This window comes from Neurospora tetraspora (assembly GCF_033439725.1).
Source record: "Neurospora tetraspora strain CBS 560.94 chromosome Unknown B0H65scaffold_8, whole genome shotgun sequence".
NCBI classification, from domain to species: domain Eukaryota; kingdom Fungi; phylum Ascomycota; class Sordariomycetes; order Sordariales; family Sordariaceae; genus Neurospora; species Neurospora tetraspora.
Window position 1 is genome coordinate 607,011 of NW_026944390.1, and position 12,959 is coordinate 619,969.

A 12,959-nucleotide genomic window follows, 5' to 3' on the forward strand; every position below is an offset into this window, starting at 1 on the left:
CCAGGCCAAAGGCCCTAAAATGCCCTAACAAATACTTCCCCGCATTCCGCTAATGCTAGCCCCAAGCTTACCCCACAGCGGGCTTCTCACCATCGGTTTCCGTGCGGAGTAAGATTGGCGATGATCCGGGGAAGTGGAGGATGTGGAGGTGGAATCTTTCCACGACGCCGGGACTCGGTACTGTGTATATCCAGGGACAAGGAACAGTCGTTCACGGTATTGGGAGACATAAATCGGGAATATTTAGCGGTTGACTTAATAGTATCATTTTTGAGTGAAGGATAGGGGCAAAGAATGCCATCCTCCCTCATGTCGTAATCCAACTACCAGATATTGCCTCCATTTTGACTCCGTGGTAGAATTGCCTATGCCATCGCGAACACAATCAAACGCAACTATAGCTTACTATCCTTCCAAACAGGCTTCCTCTTCTCCACAAAGCTCGCCACGCCCTCTCTCATATTCTCCCCTTTCTCCAACTTCTTATACGTGCCCCCCTCCAACACCGCCGTCGCCTTCTCCGGCCCCATCCCCTCCCAACCCAGTCTCAGCCCCTCCTTACTCGTCAGTACCGCATCAGGTGAGTTACTCGAAATCTCCTCCGCCAACTTCACCGCCTCCTCAACGAGCGCCTGCTCGCCGTTGACGATAAAGTTAACCACCCCCCATCTCTCCATCTGCTCCGCCGAGTACCTGTTCCTCCCCAACAGCGCCATCTCAGCAGCCCTCTGCTTCCCCACCGTGCGCACGAGACGAGGCAGTGCCCCGGCAACGGCAATAACACCCACTTTGACCTCGGGCAGACCGAACCTCGCGTTCGAGGAGGCGATGACCATGTCACAGTTGATGACCATCTCCATGCCGCCGCCCAGGCAGAGGCCGTTGACAGCAGCAATGATGGGTTTCTTGCCCGAGCGGTTGGAGAGCCCGCCAAAGCCGGCGTTGAGGCCGAGGCTGCCGACGCGGGAAGACTCCGAATTCGCAACCCGTGCGGCGGCGGCCGCCTTTCGGGAGGCAACGGTGCCGTAGCCACCGCCGATGCCGGTGGTGATTCTGGCGTCGTCCACGTCGTTGAGGTCTCCCTTTCGAGCCTCCTCGGTTAGATGGGCGGCGCTCTCGATCGCCTTCTGCCTGTTATCCACAGTTCCGTAACCTCCTCCGATACCCATCGTCAGCTTATCCTCGTCCTTCATCTTGCCACCATCCCTAGCCCGACCCTCCTTGGCAATCCTCTCCGCGGGCGCATCCGGCGCTTGACCGGCTTTCACTCCCTCCGAGTTCCGGAGCGCTTCCTTCCTGTTTCCAACAGTCCCGTACCCACCCCCAACACCAGTAGTAATCAACCCATCACTCCCTCCTGCCCCCGCAACACCCCCCTTCTTTCCCCCAGCCCGGGCAGCAGCAGCAGCATCCCTCAACGCCTCCCCCCTCTTCCCCACAGTCCCATACTGCCCCCCATGCTCCACCCCATCCACCAACCCTCCTCCAGCTCCAGCTTTCTGTCTCTGCTGGAACTTGCTATGCAGCTCATTCCACTCCTTCAGATCAGCGCCCGCGCAAAATGCGCGGCCGGCACCCGTGATAACCGCGCACCGCAGCGCCGGCTCGGCGTCGAACCAGTCCCAGAGCGCGGCGAGCCGCTTGTGCTGGGACGTCGGGATGGCGTTGAGCTGGGCGGGGCGGTTGAGCGTGACGAGCAGGACGTGCGGGGCTGGGAAGGAGAGGAGGGTGTTGGGGACGGAGGGAGGGTGGGTTTTGAAGTTTTGGGTGGACATGGTTTGGTGGTTTCTTAATGTGTGAGGCCTGGAGAGGTGGATGACGTAATCAATTGTTTTCGAATTCGTCGGCTTTCAGGGGTTGGTGTTTACTTAAGGTCCCAATGTGAAGGTTCAATGTCGAAGGTGATGACAACAAAGGAATATGGTTAAAAGGGAAAGTGAGCAAAACGATGTGCAAGTGAACAAGTCAATAACTAATGGTTCCCAATGGACCTATTTGTTGACCAAGGACAACGCCCAAATGCCGACTGTACCAAGCCCTATTGGATCATTGATCCAAAAGCGGCTGCGACTCAACCCAGGATAAAGTGCGGGCAAGTGGCGCAACGCTTGGGTTTCCCCTCGCTGTCAGAGTAGATCTGTGGGCATTTGCCGAGGCACGTCGGATCAACGAACCAACACCAACACCAAGACCTTTACACTTCGCTGATAAAAGTCAATTAACGTTCCCAACGCTTGATTTTTGGATATACTCTCCTACAAGCATTTGTTTTTTACGCCGTATAATCTCTAGGCCTTGATCCTTCGTAAATTGTTTCATGAACCTCACAAGAGACCATACAAGGCTGAGAGACAAACCCACTGTGATCGGCTCCCAGACATTCTTTTAAGCGGGCAAACCACGCTTCTCGCTTTCCGTAAAGAAGATCACCATCCTCCACAACTTCTTCACTAGATCCTCCGCGTCCTCATCCAAAGCCTCGCCCAGCGTCTCAACCAGCTCGGCAGGCTTTTGATGCTTGCGCAGGTGCTCTTCCACCACGTCAACCAGGAATTGTTCTTGTACACCAAGATACTCGACCACTTTCTTCTCCACAAAAGGCCGAAGCTTCTCGCTGATGATGGACTCTTCGAGGTAATCCCACTTGACGTCCCAAGCCCAGAGCCCGTCCTTGTCCGCAGGGATCTCCTGCGCCAAAGCGCGCACTGCCTTTTGCAGATCCTCCTCCGACATAGCCTTGGTGTCGGTAATGGGCTCGAACTTGATGGGAACAAGCTGCCGCTTTGTGGTCTGCTCCTGTTCCTCGTCGTCCAGGAGTCCTTCGACTTCGGCAACTGTCCTGCGGGCACCGGCGGAACGCTGTGCTGCCTTTTGAGCCGCTGCGCCGAAGGAAATGGTAAACCGCTGGGGCGCAGCCGGGGCAGCCGCTGGCCGCCTCTCCATTTCCTCGGCTTGCCGCTCGAGGAAGGAGTCGGCCATACCCCTGGCTTGTTCCATCTCCGCTTCGGCCTTACGCCTCTGGTCCTCCTCGGCCCGTCTATCCATCTCATCCCGTGCTTGTTCGTCGTTGCGTTCCTGTAGTCGTTTCCTGACCCAATGCGGGTGATCGCGGTAGTACATGTGGTGTTTACGGGCTGCCTCACGTTCGTCGTCCCAACTCTTCTCCCTCTCGAGTTGTTCCTCCCTTCTCCTGGCGAATCCTTCGGTTTCCGCCTTCTCGCGCTCCTTCTCACGTTCGAGAGCAGCTGCACGTTGGCGTTCACGGTTCACCCATTTCCTTTCGGCCTCCAAGTAGAGCTTTTCCTCCTCTGCCTTCTGCTTGTTGACTTCGCGTTGGTAGAGCTCGTCGTCATCGGCATCGGTGTCGTCCTCGTCCTTGAAGTTGTAACCATTTGATGTGCCGCCACCCACAAACTCAACACCTCTGCCTTGTTGCCCACGAGGTCCTGATGGCGCATTAGGCACACCACGCGGGCCAAGCGGGACGTGATTTGAGTTCGCCGCATCCGTAGGCGGAGGAGAATCCAGGCGTGAAATGCGAGGCGCTCCGTTCCTTTGGCGTTCCCTTTCCTCGAACTCTTCCTCCCGACGTAGACGCTCAAGGTCGCGCTTGTTGCTCCTGTCTCTGAAAGCTGCGATTTCGGCGGCAACAGTTTCGCGCATCTCGGCTGGAATATCCGCCAGCTCGTCCTCCTGAGCGAGCGGGATATTGATAACCTCGACGCTATCTCCGGCAGCGTTTGCTCCATCGGCCATGGTGGTATCTCCGTCGGCGTCCTGTCCAGTGCGAAGACGCGGGTAAAAGAGGTCTCGAACAAACTGCTTGAGTGCAACCTTGGCCTCACCTAGTTTCGCCTCAAAGGCCGCATCCTCCCCTCTCTCCTCCTTGCGAGACTCGAGATACTTGGTCGTGTTCGCGTCAACCTCGACCTTCAGCTTGACCTTGTCGATATCGGCGGCGAAAGCCTCGTCGTCGTCTTTGGGGGGCTCATTCTCGGTCGGTGTTTGCTTCTTCACGGGGACCTCGAGATCTTTGAGTAACTCCACAGCAATAGCTAGCGAATCGGGGTCCTCGTACTGTGCAAAACCAAACAATGCCCCCTTGAAGTCCGACAAGTGGGAGTGGCCCGAGTCCCACCGCCGCAGCCTGCCAACCGTGTTGAGCAGCTTCTGGACGCCTTCCTCGCCGGCGAGGCCATCGGGAATCTTGTGCAGGAATATCGTTCGTAGCCTCTCCTCCGGTGTCGGCGGGACAAGGTTCTGAATGCTCTCTCGCAGCTGCGCACGGGACTGTTCGACGCGATCGGAGCCGAGACCGGGGCGGTTCGCACTGGTCGGGGTGTGCGAATCCTTTCGATCGTTGCCCTGGGGCATGCCGGGTTTGTTGGGGAGCGAAGATGCGCCCAAGCGGATGACGGGAGCATTGAAGTTGATGTTCAGGTTCGGGGGTGGTTGGAACGAGGCAGGTAGGCCGCTTGGTCGATTAGCTTGAGTAGCAGGAGGAGGCTGCTGGACACCAGGTGGTGGTGCCAATCCGGGGGCAGAGGACATGCCTGGTGGAGGACCTATAGACAGGAGTAGGTTAGATTACATAACCAGGTGATCAGGAAGGAGCTGCTTCGGGGCAGGAAGCTTACCTAGACCGGGCGGCGGAACCATTCCCGGGGCCATAGGCACACCTGGGTAGGCGGCAAAGGTCGGCGGGGGGCCGTAGGGCGGCGCTACAAAGAAGAATGACATTGTCAGTATGTGCCTAGCGCAAATGCGACAGGGACCACGATCGCAGGCGCGCATAGATCAAAGGCGATGTCGACATTGGGACATACCTCCATAAGGATTATACGCCATGACGAAGAGTCTGGAAAGATTGGTTGTGAAAGAGGTGATGGGGTCGTGCTGGGTGGTCGTAAAATCGGGGTTGGCCTAAAACCCAAAATCGGTGGAAAATCGCTTCGAAATCCCGTATATGTGCTGTAGATACGGATATACGGTTTGTCTAAGTTCGTGTTGTCACTGGTGCTGGATGGTGGCAGTTTGGAGGTGAATGGGAATTGTTTGATGGTTCGCCAAAACTTCAAAACCGCCCCGGTTCATTGACTGCGTGGACGCGCACTGGCAACTGCCCGCAGCGATCCAGTTGACTGGGGTGGCACTTTCTCCAGCCAGAACTTTAAACTTCCTAGTGGGTCCACCGACTTGCACTCGCTGCAACCGCGACCAGCTGCGACGCTGCGCAACTGTGGCGCAAAAGGCTCAACTGTTGCGCTTCAGCCTCATCTTTCAGCCTCAAAGAGCAAGGCCTGCCAGCTGGCGCGGAAGCCCGGGCCACAATCAACCGGCAACTGGGCCGGCTGGGTGGACGCGCTAGCAGCAGACGCCGGGGCCCCGAACCGTGCCCGTCGCTTGGTGGGAGACTTTGAGATTCTGAAAATCGACCGCACGATAAGCCGCTGCCTCTTTGCGACCGGACGGAGCAGTTCATGACCAATTGAGTGAGTTGTCCACCCTTTTGCTTTCTCGGTCTCCATACTTTACCTGCGTCCATCAAGTTACTAATTGCCCCTTCTCACCATGTAAACAGACCAGAATCATGGAGCTCCGCTCAGCACTCCAGTCCGTCTGCCGCACGACGGTAGCGGCCGCCTCCGCCAGCGCCCGGTCCAGCCTCGCCGGTCGCCATGCCTTCTCTACCAGCGCCCGCGCCCAATTACAGCCGCCGCCCAACCCCTACGTCTCGGGCAAGTCACGCATCGAGACTCTCCGAGCGGCTCTCTCGAACCGGAAGCCCGCCGCCGCCGCCGCCGGTGGCCCCGGCACCACCTCCTCATCCTCTGCTCTCCCTCCCCGTCCTCCCACTGCCAACGACAACCCTTGGACGATCGTCGACGCCATCAACAAGGACAGCAGCGCCTCCTCCTCCGGTGGCGCCCTCCACTCCTCCTCCAAGCCCTCGCCCATGCAGACCTGGAACGAAACTGATTTCGAGACCCGCCACATGGCTCCCCAGCAGGAGCTCAACATCCGCCTCCGTCCGTCGACCGGCAGGACGTTCTACGTGTCCGGACATCAAGATTTCGCGGGCGCGATGAAGCAGCTGCACAGGGCGGTTCAGCAGAATCGGGTGAAGAAGGACGTGCGGCTGCAGAGGTTCCATGAGCGTCCGGCGCTCAAGAGGAAGAGGAACCTGAGGGAGAGGTGGAGGACTCGCTTCAAGGAGGGCTTCAAGGCGGCGGTCAACAGGACCTTCGAGTTGAAGAACCAGGGGTGGTAAAAGAAGAGATAAGGGGGAAAGAAGATGGAAAATGGGGCGATATTTCGCGATTCGAGGGGCCGAACGGATAGAGATGGGACGACGACGACGACGACCAAAGCAGACCTAGACTGGATGGGAGGAACAGAGCTAGAAGTCGATCGCATCGATGTATCACCACCAAGCCAAACCTTGTTTGAACCCGAAAAGAAACCCCGCCAAGACAAGACTTGTACAATATCCAGGCGCGGATTCCTGCGATTAATGAATGAAGGCCTTAACCAAGCTGTCCGTTGATCCTGTGGGTGAAGGGGCTAGTTGGATCGGCCATAACACTATAAGCATGAGCGGGGGCCATATATATGAACGCTCAGCAGTGCGGTTGAAAATGTCAGTCTTGCCGAACTCTAACCACCTGTATAACATAACCCGTTACGGGCCTATTAAAACATTCCATGATACGGGCCAATATTATTCGCATCTCAACCTATCTCGGGATTACCTTACAATTGCTCACCACTCCTTCCCTCCCATCCTACTCCCACCCCCCAAACCCTCCATCTCCATCCCCCTTCCCCGGCCTCGGACTCATGGCAATCTTCGGCCTACTCCTAAAAACAGCATCATAATCCACATCCTGCCCCGCACTAAGCAGTTCCTCAGCCAGCAACAACGCCGAGTTTCCTTCTCCTGCGTCTTCTCCTCCTTCTTCGCCCACCGCAGGGAAATACCCACCCCTTGGCGGTGGCGCCAGCTGCTTCGACTTGCGCTCCGACCGTCGCCTCTCCAGTTGAGCCTTCTTTTGGGCAGACTCGAAGTTGGCCATGGAACGACGGGTGCGGGTCATGAGGTCTTCGTAGGTTGATGCTGCTCCTATTCCTGCTTCTCCTGCTGCTGCTCCTCCGCTGTTGCTAGGGTCACCTGGTGTGTCTGGTGTGCTTGCTTTGTAGGGGCTGGAGATGGTGTGTGACCGTTTGTGAGACGCAGAGCGGACAGGCGGGAAGTACGTATTTTCTTCCTCATCTGCGTCGCCGTCGGCGTCTGCGTTGTTGGCAGCGGCCTGTGAATTGCGCCGAGCAAGGGTTAGGCAGGTGCGTTCGGCCAGTGAAAGAGTGTGCCGTGGTTTGTTCAGGGGGGAAGGCGAGGCGGCATCGACGGACGCCAAGATCTGGTCGGCTAGTTGTTGTGGTTCGGGAGACGGGTGAGAGCTGTACTGTCGGCGAATTTCCTCAGTCGGTGGTGAGGGTGGACGGTCACTCGAAGCCGTACTGCTCAATAGCCTTTCTGGTTGCTTCTCCTTCCTGGAGATCAAGGATGGCCTACGGCGTGGGGGCGAAACTGAAGACTGAGGCGGTGTTGGGTTTGTAGCTTCTTCTCTTTGCTGATTCCTTGTTAGGCGAGAGGAGCCCTCTGCTGCCTCAGAATCGTTGGTGTGTTGTGATGGAAGAGTCGCGGATCGTGACCGTGTTGAACTTGCAGCAAAGACGGCGTCTGAATGGGCTAGTGCTTCTCCCTCTTCGTGGACACTCTTTAGCTTCTCCAGTATAGGTTGGTATGATAAATCTTCGGCTGCTGTAAGCTCCCGTCGAAAGGTTCGAGAAGGCGCTGCGGCAAGATTCCTCTCGTCATCACTAATATCGGAAATCACCTCCGTATCAGACTCCTTTCGTGGCAGCTCTCTTGGCTTTTGTAACCAGGATGGAATACTGGATAGCTTAGGGTCGATATTAGACAACTCCGACCTGAAGTCATGGAGTAGTTCCTTGTATTCGCCCCGTAGCTCATTAGGCGTTACAGGTTTGAGGAGAGTAAGCCTTCGCGCACTTCGGCCGCGGTGCAAAGCCTCGTGTCCCCTGAGTCCGAGATCGATTCCCTTCGGGTTGGGCTGTGGGGCTGACTCTTTGGTTGTAGAGTCCTTGCTGGTTTTTCCGAACATCTGCTGGCGGAAAGTCTGCCATCTCTGGAGTCTTTCCTTCTGGCTCTTCACTCGGTCGTCCAGCTCGTCCAGCAAACTATCTGACTTGTCTTCAAGCTCCGAAATCCGACCAGTTTGAACGCGGTGCCAGACTCGATCAAAAGGCGCCGACAAGACACCATCGTTTCGGGTATTTTTGTCGCCGTGTAAGAGTGTCTCCAACCACCGCTCATTGCCCGACCAGTTGTTTCGCACAGTCCGCCAAACATCGAGCTTAACATGGTTTGAGATCTCTTTTCCGCTATCTTGGCGCCTCCTTTGCAAAGTTTGAGCTCGCTGTCGTCGATCAGCAATTTTTTGCTCCTTGATCTTTAGCAAGTCTGAAAACTCTCTGTATCTCTCTCTCGTCGCTTTTTTGTCTTTCAAAGTGCGACAGAGAGAGGCTCGGTGAGCAACTACGAGAGCTGTGAGCTGTGATCGGTCGCCTGAGTAGCCACGATCTTCGAGTGCCAGCGCCTGCGCAAGGGCGGGATGTCTTTTTCGTGGGTCATTCCGCTGCTGCTCTGCTACCACCTTTTTGAGCACAGCCGACGAGAAGATGGCCAGAATCTCTTCCAGCCTGTCGCCCTTGCACTCATCGAGCATTGTCTTGCGCACTATCGCATCCCGGCCAAGCACGCCATTCTTTTTTGCCTGTTCCAAGCTCCGGACGAGAGCAGCACGCAGGTTGAGGGATTGGACATTTTCGAGAGGCGGAAAGAAAGGCTTTAACTTGTTCCGAGTTTCTTCGGGGTCCCACAAGTTGAAGAGCTGATAGAGAGCCCATTCAACGCATTGGATGCGCTTCTTCTGACCTTGGGCTGCATCTTTTACGCTGAAGGTGGCAGCGTTGATGTCGGGCCAATCCGGGAGCAAGTCGAGATCCAACAATCGAAGGTTGGTAAGAAACAAAGAGATATTGGGAGTTGGAGTGGTTGTCGACGGCGGGGCGGCCGCGCTAGTGACGGAGCTGGTGTAAGTGGTGTGACTGGCCTGGCTGGTAGCTGAAGCGGTGCTCCGGGAGAATCCTATAGGTTTGTTCAAGCTGCTGCTGCTTCTTGTCCCAGTCGAGCGGACAGTCTTGGTGCGAGGGACGTTGGAGGACATTATACGCCCGTCCGTTGTATGACACTGTTGTTGAAAGGTAGAGGTAGGAAGCTGAAAGAAATAAGATTCGGAGATGTGGAAGAAACCCAGTTGAGAGCACGAAGTACTAGCAAGGGCAGCTTCTCACGCCCGTGAAGCTGAGCAGTTGCGACAGACGAAAAACAGCCCGTCGCCGTGTCCGAGACCTATTCTTCAGCTCCTGGAGTACATGCGCTACTGTAGTACTCGTATAGTACAAAGGAAGTATGGAGATGGCTGGGATTACGGTTACAACAATTGAGCCATACGTGTAATGGTCGCCAACTCAGACGTCCAGGTGTTACCGCTGCAGTGAGCTAATGACCGTGCCTTCCACTTTGTTGGTTCGCCAACAAGGAAACTGGCAACAGCATGTGAGATGACTTGGACGTCCGTTACTTCCATGTAGGAAAGGCGATGGCTCTTTCCAAAGGCGAAACTTTCTCAATACTGTGAGAAGGGAATGGAGAGATGTTTGGGGAATGACAAAAGAAGGAAGTCGCAATGATGGAATGCGCGAGCTTAGAATGGCTCCGATAAGCACTGCACCGAATCCTTATCGCATTGCAATGTTGGGGTTAGGGTTATAGCAAGTGATGGGGTGCCAGTTGCGCACGGGCACTCGCCTTTCCAGGAGCCGGCAATCCCCTCACACTTTCACTACAATCACATGGACTGCACTAGAGGTAGCGACTGCAAATCAACCATCTCAAGCCTTGATATCAACCAAACCTTTTCTCCTGCTATTTTCACACATCCGCGATCTTGTTCTGCCAAAACAAGTTCTTTGATATCTAACTATATTCCTTGACCATCTTCCCACTAGTCTGGAGTGAGCTGATGGACTTGCGATTCTTCATCTACCCGCCACCCCGAGCTTCCATGATGACTTCTTATCCTGCAAAACTTCACGCCAAATGTCTACTCCAAACTAACACAGAACAGAACTCCAGCTTATTTCTCCTGACCTTTGTTGATGGCGCAGTCTCTCACCAACCGCGACCCCAGACTCACAACCCCCACTCAAGGCCCTTTCTAGTCTCTATTCCCGACATCGATATATCATCTGCCTCTGTCCTAAATCAATCCTTGTCGACCCTCGGTGTCGTATGGGCGCTCTCAGTCAGAGACTCAGTACTTTCGACGACCCGCTTCTCCTGGGCGGTAGAGGTAGCGGAATACGGCCTCATCTCCATCGTCTGCTGCATGGCCGGCTGCACGCTCTGAACGTTGACGATCCGTCTTGACTCCTCCTTTCGGGTCTTCTCCATCTCGTACACCTCGTCGCTGATGCAGGGTTCGCACGAGATGCAACTGCACCCGCAGCATCCAGCCTTGGGTCTTCCTCCGAACATGTATGAACCGCAGCATGTCGTCCCTCTGACGATGGCGGGAGATCGGGCGCAGAGGTTCCAGAGGGCGATGATGGGCCAGAAGACGAAGGCGGCAATAAACAGCAAGGTTGAAACAAGTGTTGACAGGAAGCTGCTGTTTTGGAGGGTTGGCGAGTGCCGACGGGCTTCGAGTGGTAGGAGGCGGTGGTAGTAGACTGCCATGCCGAGGGAGGTGAGACCCCACATGATGCAGGCCACGACGATGACGAATACCTCGGAGAAGAGCATTGTGATGGATTTCTTCTTCTCTCTTGGCTGGTGTTTGTGCTTGGCTCCCGGGGCTGTTGCCGATGCTGATGCTGATGCCGATGCTGATAGTTGAGGGTTCGAGGATGAGAGAGTGATGGAGGTGAGATCTTGCTTCCAAAAGCTCTCTCGACTGGAAATGAGCGGCAAAGCACTCAAGATATATAACAGCGCCATCAGCAGTCAGAAAGGCCCAACCGTTGCCGAAGCTTTTGTTTTTTTCCTTCGCACGGATATTGTGATATTTCGCAACGGCCGAGGCAAGATAGGTCTCGGAACGGGAGGGTCTGAGACACTGCGTGGTACGCAACCTGTGGTGAGCTTTTGCCCTCCACACCACGTTTCTGACACTTGGACTCAACGGCGTGCTTGGAAAGAAGCAATGGTTTCCGAGACAGTTTGATCGATTGTACACTCCCTTACATCTTTCTACTGACGGTACTATCGTGTAAGACTGATGCGAGACTTTGCTAATTCGGTCGATCAGCTCAGAGAATCTTTCCAGGTTTGGAACCAAAGGCAGCTTTAGCTTTGTAACTTGCTGAGAAAGCAACGGTATCTTGCATACTGGCAAATTAACCTTGGTGTTGTGCTTGGGCAATCGCAACATTGGGCATCGCCAGTCCCAACTCTGGGGTACCCAGCTGACTGTGGGTAGGGCTGACTGTATGTGCAAAAAGTTCTGTTTTGAGTTGATTACTCGCACATGAATTTGCGCCGTTGACATACCTACCCGCGTTGATGCCGACATGCGACCTCACCGGGAGGCCAGAAACAATGTATGCATTGCAGCAAACATACTTTGGGGTCCTTCATGTACGGCGTCCGGCGCCGTATTCGTGCAACCTGAGGTGACCGCTGACCCAGGAAAGTTTTGCCAAACAAACCCACAAGTCAGACAAAGCTGCATCTTTCCTCGTTCCTAGTTCTACCATGTGGAACGTCAGTCGTTGACCCTCATCCACGGTAGCCTGAATCCAGGACACCGAGCATCCAGCCCCAAAGACTCCCACTCCCATCTCTTCGGTTCCAGGTAAGCTCGCGCAGCTGGAGCGAGGACGTTGAAGCATAATAAGACTTCAGGCCGATCGTTATATCCTCTCTTGCAAGGTGTATGAAGGCACGCTTTTGGTCGCCAAGGGACCGAGACTCTCTCTTAGCTGGGGACGTTGACTTATAAAGCACACTCCATCCTCCACCCATGCCAGGCACGGTTCTGGAAGACGGGGACTGTATACTCCAACCCCATCTCGACCTCGCCCAACCTTAAAATGGAGTGATTCCCGACATTTTATATCCGCTTCCCCAGACCTCAGGGGGACTTGCTGTCGGGTACTTTACACCACATGCCTCCCTCCCTCTTTAATCCTCACGTAGAGGCAATTGAAGGGTTGGGGTCCAACAACGTAAGGGAGAAAAGCCGCCAAGTGAGGTGTCGGTCCAGATCGGGCGATGAAGGGTGGCGATCCATTTCGGCAGCTAACCACTCCAGGAGATTAGACGCACCTGTCACAGCCTGTCACAGCGCGGACCACTGCAGCGTGTGGTTGCCAAGCAGTGCCAACCCGCCAGGGGTAATTCATTTTCGGCTCCGTTGTTTGAGCCTTCTTTTTGAGGAGCCCTGGGATGGAGCCTTGGTTCCAATTCCAAGACCGGACTCGGTCGACTCCATCATCACGAGAGTCGGGACTCGAACGGGGATTTCATCTCTCCGGCCTCCCGCTCGTCTTTGACGATGCCCTCGAGGATGCTTCGTTCATTTTGGTCCGACTCGTGTTTCACCTTTCGACAACAAAGCCTGCCAAAGCATGGTTCGACGCTTGGGGATTGGGAGACTTGAAGCGGCATTCCTCGAGTTACGTCTGGGATCTAGGGATTTTCACTGCGGAGTTCAGCCCTTTGTTAAAAATTCCCAAGATTCCCATCCACATGTCTGTGCCATCGCTGATAGACAGGATGAACGGTGCGCTCCGGATCTGATACGGTTCCC

The 12,959-nt window shown here is 55.3% G+C and overlaps 5 protein-coding genes across 5 annotated transcripts; 1 reads left to right on the top strand and 4 right to left on the bottom strand.

Annotated features, from left to right (window-relative positions):
• B0H65DRAFT_308935 (ClpP/crotonase-like domain-containing protein) lies at positions 1 to 1,981 on the bottom strand. The gene has a single exon (XM_062823259.1). It carries the CDS (start codon positions 1,773 to 1,775, stop codon positions 396 to 398), a length of 1,380 nt encoding a protein of 459 aa, XP_062677418.1. The 5' UTR covers positions 1,776 to 1,981; the 3' UTR covers positions 1 to 395.
• A 1-nt stretch (position 1,982) lies between these two features.
• B0H65DRAFT_308934 (uncharacterized protein) lies at positions 1,983 to 5,120 on the bottom strand. Its single transcript, XM_062823258.1, has 3 exons — positions 4,827 to 5,120; positions 4,638 to 4,721; positions 1,983 to 4,565 (listed from the first exon to the last, which is right to left on the bottom strand). The coding sequence occupies exons 1-3, from the start codon at positions 4,846 to 4,848 to the stop codon at positions 2,386 to 2,388; spliced, it is 2,286 nt and encodes a 761-aa protein (XP_062677419.1). The 5' UTR covers positions 4,849 to 5,120; the 3' UTR covers positions 1,983 to 2,385.
• Positions 5,121 to 5,309: 189 nt separating this feature from the next.
• On the top strand, positions 5,310 to 6,528 carry B0H65DRAFT_308968 (uncharacterized protein). Its single transcript, XM_062823260.1, has 2 exons — positions 5,310 to 5,492; positions 5,582 to 6,528. The coding sequence occupies exon 2, from the start codon at positions 5,591 to 5,593 to the stop codon at positions 6,269 to 6,271; it is 681 nt and encodes a 226-aa protein (XP_062677420.1). The 5' UTR covers positions 5,310 to 5,492; positions 5,582 to 5,590; the 3' UTR covers positions 6,272 to 6,528.
• Positions 6,529 to 9,471, bottom strand: B0H65DRAFT_308969 (HAUS augmin-like complex subunit 6 N-terminus-domain-containing protein). Its single transcript, XM_062823261.1, has one exon. It carries the CDS (start codon positions 9,309 to 9,311, stop codon positions 6,786 to 6,788), a length of 2,526 nt encoding a protein of 841 aa, XP_062677421.1. The 5' UTR covers positions 9,312 to 9,471; the 3' UTR covers positions 6,529 to 6,785.
• A 940-nt stretch (positions 9,472 to 10,411) lies between these two features.
• B0H65DRAFT_434603 (uncharacterized protein) lies at positions 10,412 to 10,951 on the bottom strand (the record flags this gene model as incomplete). The annotated part of the gene is made up of 1 exon (XM_062825139.1): positions 10,412 to 10,951. One exon carries the CDS (start codon positions 10,949 to 10,951, stop codon positions 10,412 to 10,414), a length of 540 nt encoding a protein of 179 aa, XP_062677422.1.
• Between the last annotated feature and the right edge of the window lie 2,008 nt (positions 10,952 to 12,959).